The sequence below is a fragment of the Malus sylvestris genome, chromosome 9 (assembly GCF_916048215.2).
Source record: "Malus sylvestris chromosome 9, drMalSylv7.2, whole genome shotgun sequence".
Classification (NCBI taxonomy): Eukaryota; Viridiplantae; Streptophyta; class Magnoliopsida; order Rosales; family Rosaceae; genus Malus; species Malus sylvestris.
This window is the reverse complement of record NC_062268.1, coordinates 1003914-1014907: the sequence shown is the minus strand read 5'-3', so window position 1 is coordinate 1014907 and position 10994 is coordinate 1003914. Positions and strand designations below refer to the sequence as shown.

Here is a 10994-nt window from a genome sequence, read left to right as displayed (position 1 = left end):
GATATAAGAAAAATTAACAAAAAAAAGGTTCAAATATCTTTAAATTTAGGTTTTAAATTGTTGATTACAAGTGTTTAAATACCAATTATAAAAGATTTTTGCACGCGAAAATATACTTTGAAGAACATGAATATCATAGTTTGTTGTAGCGGTAAGAGAAATAAAAGAAAATTTAACAAAGGAACGAGGGAAATTCTGGGTTCCCCTCGTTCTGCATGCGCAAAGCCTGCCTCGTCTTGTGTGTCTGGGTTCCCCTCATTCTGCATGTGAGGTGTTTTCATCATTTTTGCATGCTAGAAGCCCGCCCCTTTTTGCGTCCACGGAGCCCATGTCATTTTGGCGTGCACAAATCCAATCTCCTTTTTCGTGCGCAAGGCTGATGTCGATTTGTGTGACGTATCCCGCCTCATTTTCCATGAAAATTGCCTCATTTTGCGTGCCAAAAGCCCATCCGTTTTCTATGAGCGATGCCCACCTTGTTTTTCGTGCCATGGTTCCCCTCATTCTAAGTGAGCTAAGTCTGCCTCGTTTTGCGTGTGTTGAGCTTGCCTGACACAGTGACACCCTTTTTTTTTTTTGGACAAAAATGCAAATTTTTTATTTTCGCAAAATATTTTTCTAAGCATTAAGAAACTTTTAAGGAATTCAGAAGCATTTTTACATTTTATTGAGCAACAAATGTGTATTTAGTAGAATATTTAAGTCGAAGACTAAAAAAATAATGAAAAATATAGTAGTGAGGCCTACAACATTGTCAATTTTGTTTTGTTAAATATTCTTTCACCCTCGTTTGGTTGACAAAGAAGATTCTATTAATATGTAGTTTAGATTTAGATAAAATAAAAATTAACAAAAAAACAGGTTCAAATATATTTAAATTTATGTTTTAAATCGTTGATTACAAGTGTTTAAATAAGAATTATAAAAGATTTTACGTAGAAAAAAATATACTTTGAAAAACATGAATATCATAGTTTGTTGTAGTGGTAAGAGAAATAAGAGAAATAAAAGAAAAATGTACAAAAGTTTCAAATTCTTGAGGATGCCAGAAAGTCATGCGTGATTTTGAAGAAGAATACCACTAGATTTATTAATTGTTATCCAATTCATATTTCTGAATCAGTAAAAGAAAGACTTTGCGGATGAGAGAAAGAAGTGAAACTCCTATCCTATCACAGTGATTCAAAGGTGAGAGAATCTCAGCATTCTATGTAATTTGTTTGTCATCAATTAAAATCCTAATTAACTAAGTGGAATTATGGCATTTGTCTTGTTTGTGTGGATGCATCACTATGGCTTTTCTTAAGAAGAAAAAAAAATTAAGATGTTGTAAATCTTAATTTAAAAAAAAATTAAGATGTTGTAAATCTTAATTTGGTTCCTATTTGAAGAAAAACTATGGAGATGAGATGAGAGAAAAATGGTTAAGGTGGTTTGGACATGTGATGTGAAGACCTTTCGATGCTCGGGTTTGAAAATACGAATATGAAACATATCGCTCAGAGCAAAACAACTAAATTAAGACCTAGGAAGACTAGGAAAGAGACTTTAAGAGAATACATGGAGTACTTGAAATTAACGGAAGACTTGGCACAAAACTGAACGTACGCTGTGGCGTTCTAGAACTAATGTAATCGATCCTACTTAGTGAGATAAAACTTTGTTGATGGTGTTGGTTCCTATTTGAGTTCAAGTGATGACATATGAAGGTATGGAATGAAATGGTTATATTATCCCTGAGTTAATTACATGTTAATATGCAGATTCGCAGGTCATATACACTTTAATATAATTTGATTGAATCATTGCAGGGTCCATATACTTTTGAGAAGATTTTTAATATAATAATTTATAGATCATAATTGTTGGTGGTGGAGTTACTGTTGGTGGTGGTGGTGGGATGCAAAGCACCATCTCCTGTCCTACTACTGTCGTCCTTAATTAGGCCTTATACCACCGAACTTAACAATGGTTGGGTGGCTGACATTCGATCTTCCAATCGATTCACGTTTCCGCACACTTTTTCTTCATTCCACACTTTCCTTCGCAAAAGTGTTCATGCTTTCTTTTTTTCTCTGTTCTTAGGTCAACTTGGAGGGGCATTTGTTGTAATGAAGGTATGTAAAGAGATGTCACACATTGGAAGTTCACTCAATCTTGTAACTATAGTCGTAGATTTCATTTCACAAAATAGGTGGGATCGATCATAAGTAGAACTTGATGAATATATATCACTTGTATGAAACAGGAACTTTATTTATGATCGCACCTATTTTCACTTCTATATATATATATATATATATATATATATATATATATATATATATATATATATTCTTATCTTTAAGTATTCATGGTGATGGTGGTTCATCTAGATCTATAAGTTTGTATATTTTCTAGATCATGTATGAATCTACGATAATGATAGTGCTAGTGATAACGGTATATATAGCAGTAGTGCCTTAGGGTTGGAGTCCGCTACTCCAATATTATTGGGGATATAAGATGCACGCAGAGCATTAGGTCGCTGTTGTGTTGAAATGGAGACCAGCGAATTATCATAGGTTTTTCTTTCTGCAGTATATCCCATGTGAAGATTTAGGTTTTCACCAATCTTATTTTAAAGCAAAGAAGGAGACTACTGGTGGAGTGGACTGCATGCAGAACGAAGCACAGAAAAAATCAAAGCTACGAAGGAATCCTGGAGGTGATGGAAAAGTTGAAAGGGAACTGATATATGACATGTCACATGCAAACAAGCATTATTGTTGTTAAAAAGTTAGTAACCCCTTACCTTTACCCACCCCCTCTCTATAATATGTAGCTTTTGAATGTTGACCTACTCCAAAAGTTAAAAAAGTTGCCTCCCTCTCACATGGACACCCCATCTTGATTCTACTTTTGTTTTAGGTACAGTTATCAGTTATGTGTGTTCCAGTCAGACTGAGTGCGAAGTTGCATATGGAGTTTCTGTAGTGCCAACCTCATGAGAAGAAATTTCATGTAATATGAAGATGTGTTCGTATCTCGAGCCAATGATATATTATTTTACAAGACAATTAAAATGCATCACAATGTCTAATTAGTAACTGGTTTGAAATGCTGTCTTCAATGACATCCGTGTTGTGGGTTAGGCCATCTTCAACCGAAGGCTGGCCAGAGGGCTCGTTTGAGCCCTCTAGCCCTCCAAGATTCTCCAAGATATTAATATTTTAATGAACAGTACATGGCCATATTTGCCTCCGTCTCCAACCGAGGGCCAGAGGGCCAAAGGGCTCGTTTTAGCCCTGTCACAAAAAACCGTCTCCAACCGAGGGCCCAAGGGCCATAGGGCCAAACATAATTTATTATTTAAAAACTACAATTTAATGTTGTATAAATGGCCTAGGAAGTTATACGAAAAAAATAGAATTGAAAAAAAATATGAAACAAATTTTGTGAAATAAAAGTTATAGGAAAAAAAATATGAAACAAAATTTGATTCATATGAAAAGGAAAAAAAAAGGGGAAAAAAAGAAGTTTACATTCATTAAAAAAAAAAAGAAAAAAAAAGAGGCCTAATAATACAACGGCTACTAGCCGTTATATTAAAAAACTTTTCAAACTATTAGTGTCGGTTATAACCGACACTAATAGTAGAACTATTAAAAAAAAAAAGAATATCTTTAATGCTGTCGGCTATAACCGACAGCAATAGGAAATCATTAAAAAAAAAATAGCCAGCTCGGGGCTGGCTGGCTGGCCGAAAGCAGCCAGCCCTCCAGCCCTCTCCGATCCCGTGGGGCCCTCCCAGATTCCAGAGCCCTCTGGCCTAGCCCTCGGTTGGAGACTGTTTTAGGGCTATTTTCAGTCCTCTGGCCCTCTGGACCCTTCGGTTGGAGATGGCCTTAGTTTCTCTCCAAGTAAACATGCAACAGAGTTCACCCAACCTTACATGTATTCTATGCTTAGTTGCTAGTATATACTTTAGCATCTCTCGGAATGATTAACAATCACAACTAGGATCTTCGACAGCTCCTTTTAGGTATTGTTATTTAGCATTTCCTCATGCTTTGGTATTGATTTGGATGATATTTGAGTAAACTTCAAGAAACTCACGTGGTAGTTAAGCAGGTAAGTATGCATATAAACCACATAAAAACGGACACTTTGTTCTACAGGAGATAAAAGAAAAATATAACAAAGAAATCAAACTCTTTTTTTTAATATAAACGATGATCTACTTTAATTTAATCTAAAATATAAAGAGAATGATTCGAATATGAGCTTACAATTGAAGAGCACATCTACACTAATAAGAAGCGCATCTACTATAACCCATATGACCATCATCTTACGTCTGCAAAATTTTTAAGAATTAGACGGTTGGTTAAGGTCTTAATATTGCAAGTAATAGCTTTATTAACGTCAAAAGTTGTGGGTGACATGGAATTGCACTGCCGGAACTTTAGACGTTGGATTGTGGATTGAGCAGCCAGCCACACCGTCCATCCCAGTATTAAGCTACTAGAAAATTCAACTTCTTTTCAAGTTGATCAAATTCCTAAAACTTTTCTGATATTTTCGTTCCCTGGTTAATTATCTTGTTATTAAAATGATAATATTCGACTATTATTCTTGAGATCTTCAGGCATCTTTCAGCATCATCAGTCTTATCTATGGTTGAGTAGTTCATGAGACAAGAAAGTGGATTATTCGGTGAAGTGTCACCTTTATTATAATAAAAGAATGTTTGATAATTATTTGTTTTTAATTTTAATTTTTTTAAACTAGTTGGTAATTGATTTCTTAAAAACCCAAATCAAACTCTCTCTCACACACTATTAAGATGAAATATGCATTATGAATTTATAGTAAAATGTAAAATCATATGAAACTAAACAGATTGTAAGCCGCATTCATTTTGTTGCTTCTCGTGTTTGTGGCATTCACAGATTTGTTGTTACGGTGGCTATTAGATCAGTCAAGTTGACCTTGTTTCCCTTCAAACATCCTATTTTCAGCTAAAAATATATGTGCATAGTACTTGTCATATGTTAATCGTGTGATACTAGAGAGACTAATTTTTTAATTATACTTTATAAACTACATGAGGCGACAGTTAATGACTAATTTCTTATTAAATCATTAAAAAATATATATTCTATTATCAACTGTCCATCATATAAATTATAAAATATGATCTACCTAATGCTTTCCTAATCTTCTGCCTCCCCTTCCTTATCTTTTGAAAATATTCTGCGATCGACCTTAAAGCCTATTACATTATTTTTTTCTACAACTTTAATTCATCCAATAAGGGGGACTCTTCCCTTTTCTGTTTTCCATTTGTGTTAGCTATGATTGTTGTTTCCCATCCCATATTACTTGATATTATTAATTATTCATCTCATCCCTCTAAACTTGCCATCTACCATTAAAAAAAATTTAAATGTGTTAGCTATGATTGTTGTTTCCCATCCCATATTACTTGATATTATTAATTATTCATCTCATCCCTCTAAACTTGCCATCTACCATTAAAAAAAATTTAAATAACTCCCCTTGCTATTAGTTGATGTCCTTCTGTTATAGCTGGTAGTTGATCAACTGCTTTAAATCTTCCCTCATTGCTTCATCTCTCTCCCACTCAATTTTTGGTTGTTGGTTGCCTTAATTCCGTTAACAAATCAAACGACGAGAAAAGAAGAAAAACTGACTGCAGATTCTGAATCGTATTCTGTTCCCGGTTCCCATGTACAAAATTTTCATGCTAGCTTGAATTGTGTCGCATGTTTTAATTCTATATCAACTATTTCTGAAAAATATTGTTGCTCTCTCTTGTTTCTCTTACCTTTGCAAGAAGATGCCTCCTACATATTTTCCTCTCCGGTGGGAAAGCACCGGAGACCAATGGTGGTACGCGTCTCCGATCGATTACGCAGCCGCCAACGGCCACTACGACTTGGTTCGAGAGCTTCTCCGCATAGACGGCAACCACCTCATCAAGCTCACATCTCTCCGCCGTATTCGCCGCCTCGAGGCAGTGTGGGACGACGAAGCTCAGTATGATGATGTAGCCAAGTGTCGTTCGAGCGTTGCGCGAAAGCTCTTCAGCGAATGCGAGTCCAAGAAAGGAAAACCAAACTCTCTCATAAGGGCTGGATACGGCGGTTGGCTTATGTACACCGCTGCCTCCGCCGGGGAGCTTGGTTTTGTCCAAGAACTGCTCGAGAGAAACCCTCTGCTTGTTTTCGGGGAAGGAGAATACGGGGTGACTGATATTTTATATGCTGCTGCGAAGAGCAAGAATGTTGAGATTTTCAGGCTGCTTTTTGACTTTGCAGTTTCGCCGAGGTTTATGACGGGGAGTGGTGGAGAGCTGGAAGAGCACATTGGGGAGATTCCTTGTGTTTATAAACGGGAGATGGTTAACAGGGCGGTTCATGCGGCGGCGAGAGGCGGAAATTTGAGTGTTTTGAAGGAGCTTCTTTCGGATTGTGAGGATGTTTTGGCTTATAGGGATATTCAGGGATCAACTGTGCTACATGCAGCGGCTGGGAAAGGGCGGGTAGAGGTGAGAAGCTTCCCACTTTTGTTAAAACTGCTTTTGCAAAGATTTAATCTTTGTTTCCTTTCCAAAGTGCTTTCTTTCTTACACTTTTACAAGGATGTATCAGCTTAATCAGTCAAGTGCTTCCTGGTAGCAATTGTTGGTGCGGATGATGACTTAAAATCATAAAAATTTAGGGTAATTAAAGTGATGATTATGGTCGGTTTGATGATCACTTTATTTTGAGTTGTTTTTAATGAAACAACTAAAACGAAATTCTTAAGGCATTCTTGTTACCATATATGTTGGATGCATAAATTCTCTGTGCGGAACAGATGCACTGGTCCATATATATTATCGAAAATCATATATTTTAGCATGAAGAGAAAATTAGGTTGTTTTGATTACCATTTTGCTTATAGTGAAACAAACTATAAACAAAATTCTTAACATAAATTCTCAAGGCATTCTTGTTACATTTTTGTTGGATGCATATGTTATTTTATGCAAGAACGGATCTGTATCGATATTGTCAAAATGCATAGTAACGTATCAGTATAATTTGTTGGCGGCAATGGAATATATCGACACGATATCATTGTCCTATCAACTGTTTGAATGTGTCCTCCGTCACAGGACTAATGCTAGATGACTGATTCATATTATTATTCCAAAGTTCAATTCACTCTTGTTATGGATTTACTTAGAAAGCAAATCCATTTGTAATTCCACATTTTTCAGATTTCTCCTTGTTAATTTTCCTTTTTTGAGTTTAGCTAGACTTGCGTTGTCTTTGTTTTCAATGTTTGTCACCTCGCTATTTTCCCTGAATCAACCAATCTTTTCTTTCATGCAGGTAGTGAAGTATCTTGTAGCATCCTTTGATATCATAAACTCCACTGATCTCCAAGGCGACACAGCGTTACATGTTGCAGCTTCAAGGGGCCAACTAGCCGCAGCCGAAGCGCTTATATTGGCATCTCCGTCGTCTATTAATGCACGAAACAACTCCGGAGAAACGTTTCTCCACAAGGCTATATCCGGCTTCCAAAGCCCTGCCTTCCGAAGACTGGACAGACAAATTCAGCTTCTGAAGCAACTGGTGTGCGAGAAAGCTTTCAATATCGAACAAATCATCAATGCAAAAAACAACGAAGGACGGACTGCCCTTCACACAGCAATCATTGGGGATGTGCATTCCGATTTAGTCCAACTCCTGATGATTGTGCAATCGATTGATGTGAACGCCCGCGATGTGGATAGCATGACAGCGCTAGATTACATTAGGCAATGGCCTCGTTCGGCATCATCTGATATACTAATCAGGCAGTTGATTTCGGCTGGGGGAATATTTGGTTGTCAGGATTACAATGCAAGAAAAGCGATTGCTTCACGCTTGAAGACGCAAGGCGATGGAGGTAGTCCCGGAACATCATTTAGAATCTCTGACACGGAAATCTTCTTGTATACTGGCATTGAAAATGTAACAGATGCTACTGCTGATCGCCGTAGCATAGGAATCAATTCATCTCCACCCGAACTGATCAGTCCGTATCCAACTGCTGAAAATAACGGCAGCTCATTCGCTAGTAAAAAACCTGGTTCTGTAAATAATGCAGCAGCACAACTAAAACGTGTCGTAGGCTGGCCACAAATGAAACCGAAAAAGCACGAAAGGTTCAAGAAATCGGTTGATTTGGGATCAGTAGAGTCTATCAAAATATGCAACAAAAGCTCAGATGATGCAGCTCCAACCCCGCTTCGACAGAGATTTTCGAGGCCCTCAGTCTCATCAGTTCCCAGCAACAAACGGACACTTTCCGTGAGGAGCAACCAGTCAAGTCCATCAGCGAAAAAGAGGTTTGCTTGTGGCATAAGGCGTGGCGTAATGCAGGCAATTCCGCACATAACTGTGCCACGTCGTTCTCGGTCTAGTTCATTTTCGAAATCATCCTCAATTTCTTCACCTACTTCTCTAGATATTCAGAAAAGCGTTTGCACGGAAACTGACATTGCAGGACCGTCTTGGTCGAATGAAGTAGCTTATGACGAACCGCCGAATTTGGCGAAACAAGGCTCGCTTAATAAGAGGTCGAGGAGACAGTATTTCTGTTTTGGTGCATCACGATTGTCTGTGAAAAGCCCAGTTAACAGGCAGCAGCAAAGTTTCAAGCATCCTCCTGTTATTTCAGTTGCTTGATTGGACTTTGATGTGAAGAGTTTGGTCCTTGCAAACTCACTAACATAGAAGAAGATCCGTAAGTTTAAAAGCTTGTATCTGTTTCTCGTTTTATTCTCTCTTTTAATTTATAGCATGGTTTGTTGTTTTAACTTGAGTAAATGAAAAAACTGCTTGCATCAATAGATTTCAAGTCATATGTGATAAACGCCATGCTGCACTGAAGGATTGTGCAACGGTTTGTAGCTTACGTGGTCATGATCGTTCATCCACTACATCAGAGATCCCGCGTTTGATTCTCCCCTCCCCCAGTATCGCTCGTATTAAAAAAAAAACAATGTGATACTGCAATCATGGGAAGATCAGATTATGCTCCTCATCCAACTCCTATAACTAATAAGGAGACTGGCATAATTATAGGTTCTTGTGCACTCCTCCTTATAATCTGTCCAGGAAGCGTTTCACTTTGAAGCTCCTTGATTTGTATAGAAGAACAAAAATATGAGAACCAAAAATCAAGAAGCAAAGATGTATGATTTCATAAGTTCAAAATATGTATGATATATTGCAGAAATGTTGGACCAACTGAATGCAACAAGGAATATGTCGATCATGGTTTCTCACTAGCTGGACACTGTCGTTAAAAAACATTCTGAAGCTGGCGTGCTCTTTCAAGTTGATCTCATTTAATTCATGTTTTTCGAGAAGCAAATTTTGTAACGGATTGTTAGCTTCTCATTGTCACATTGAGTCCAACATAATTGTCATTATTAAGAAACCAGCCCAATACTGTAGTAGAGGTCGTCGAGGTTTGCCAACAAGTTTTAGCATCATATGCATACTCTTTGTTACAAAAAAAGAACTATTGTTTAAAAAATAAAAAAACTCTTCCTAACCATCACTCCTGCCAAACCCTCGTTCATGCACAATAGTCACCAGTCACGCCCTCCCTCCAAATCTTCAAAAACCCAACTCCATCATCTTCCACATTCATTGACGCATTGATACAAATTTTTGAAGAATGGATAACCAAGACGTCATTGGGAAAGATTTTGGCCTCAATCTACCGGATATAAAATATTCCCTGTACCTTTCTACCGAAATTAAATACTTCTTTCGGCAGTTTTTACCGAAATTCAACGGAAGTTTTCGGCATACCGGGCCCAATAAAAGCTCCCTTTGACTTTCTTGTTCTGGGTACTGCGTACGGCCTCGTCAATCTGGTTCTACTCCTACTAGGATTTTTCCTTTATTTATTTCATGCAGACAGCCCGGTCAGTCTCTGGTCCAGACATAAAGTTATGTGAACAACCCAATGCCACAAATACACGAAGAAAAACAGCGGATGCAACTTGTCAACCAACACTCATAACCACTCAAATCGTATCAGCCCAATGCCTAATAAGTCACACTAACGTGATTCGGTTGGATATTTAGCAAAGGTGATTTGATTGAATTGAATTTTTATAAAGATGATTTATTTATCGAAATTTATAAAATAAACTGTTTAAATTGTTGAAATTTGATATGGAATAGGCCCCATATCTAATCCTTATTTTTTTCAGAAGATCTATTTGCACAAGGACATATATATATTATACAGGATTTGGTGGTAACCGATCTTTAATTCCTTTGTCTGAATAAAAACCAACAATTCCATCGTCCACATATTTTGACATTTCTTGTGTAGAAATAATCGGTTGTTATTATATTATCATTTTGTAGTCGATCTATAATCAATATGTGGCCGTTACTATAAAATAATAATTTCTACAAAACAAATGTCAAATATGTTTATTGTTGCTAGTTGTCCTATCTAATATCTAAGTTGAAGTTGCTTGTTTTCCCTGCAACTTCCGTTTTCTTTTCGTATTAATTCATCCTACAGTCTCTGTCATATTGTAAATGATATGTACATTATGCAACCATAGACGTGACAATCATGCAACGAAAGCAAACCCTAGAAACTTAGAGCTTAATTAGCTTAGGAGCTGAGCCAACAAGTTTAAGTATCATATCATTTCATATATGTTAACCATGGATGACTAATTTATTATTTAGCGTACTAGATCACACGTATTAATCCCCTTACTCTCACAAAAAACAAAGTAAAATGATTTAAAACTTGATTCCAAATCAAAGTATCATATCATTTCATATAAGTAAACTATGGATGACTAATTTATTATGTTGCGTCCTAGATCACGCGTACTGATCCCCTTACTCACGCAAAGAACGAAATAAAACGATTTAAAACTTGATTCCAATTCAATAAACAAGTGT

The 10994-nt window shown here is 36.9% G+C and overlaps 1 protein-coding gene across 3 annotated transcripts; it reads left to right on the top strand.

Annotated features, from left to right (window-relative positions):
• The first annotated feature begins 5439 nt into the window (after window positions 1–5439).
• On the top strand, window positions 5440–9296 carry LOC126583149 (uncharacterized). Of its 3 annotated transcripts, none has more exons than XR_007609684.1 (3): window positions 5440–6556; window positions 7389–8790; window positions 8898–9296. XR_007609684.1 is itself a non-coding variant. In XM_050247446.1 (3 exons), exons 2-3 carry the CDS (start codon window positions 5846–5848, stop codon window positions 8730–8732), a joined length of 2055 nt encoding a protein of 684 aa, XP_050103403.1. In that variant the 5' UTR covers window positions 5440–5736; the 3' UTR covers window positions 8733–8894. The 3 variants fall into 3 exon arrangements, 2 of the variants coding, with proteins under 2 accessions (XP_050103403.1, XP_050103402.1); XM_050247446.1 differs by lacking the exon at window positions 8898–9296 and having other exon boundaries at window positions 5440–5736; window positions 5846–6556; window positions 7389–8894; XM_050247445.1 differs by lacking the exon at window positions 8898–9296 and having other exon boundaries at window positions 5440–5736; window positions 5843–6556; window positions 7389–8894.
• The last annotated feature ends 1698 nt before the right edge of the window (window positions 9297–10994 follow it).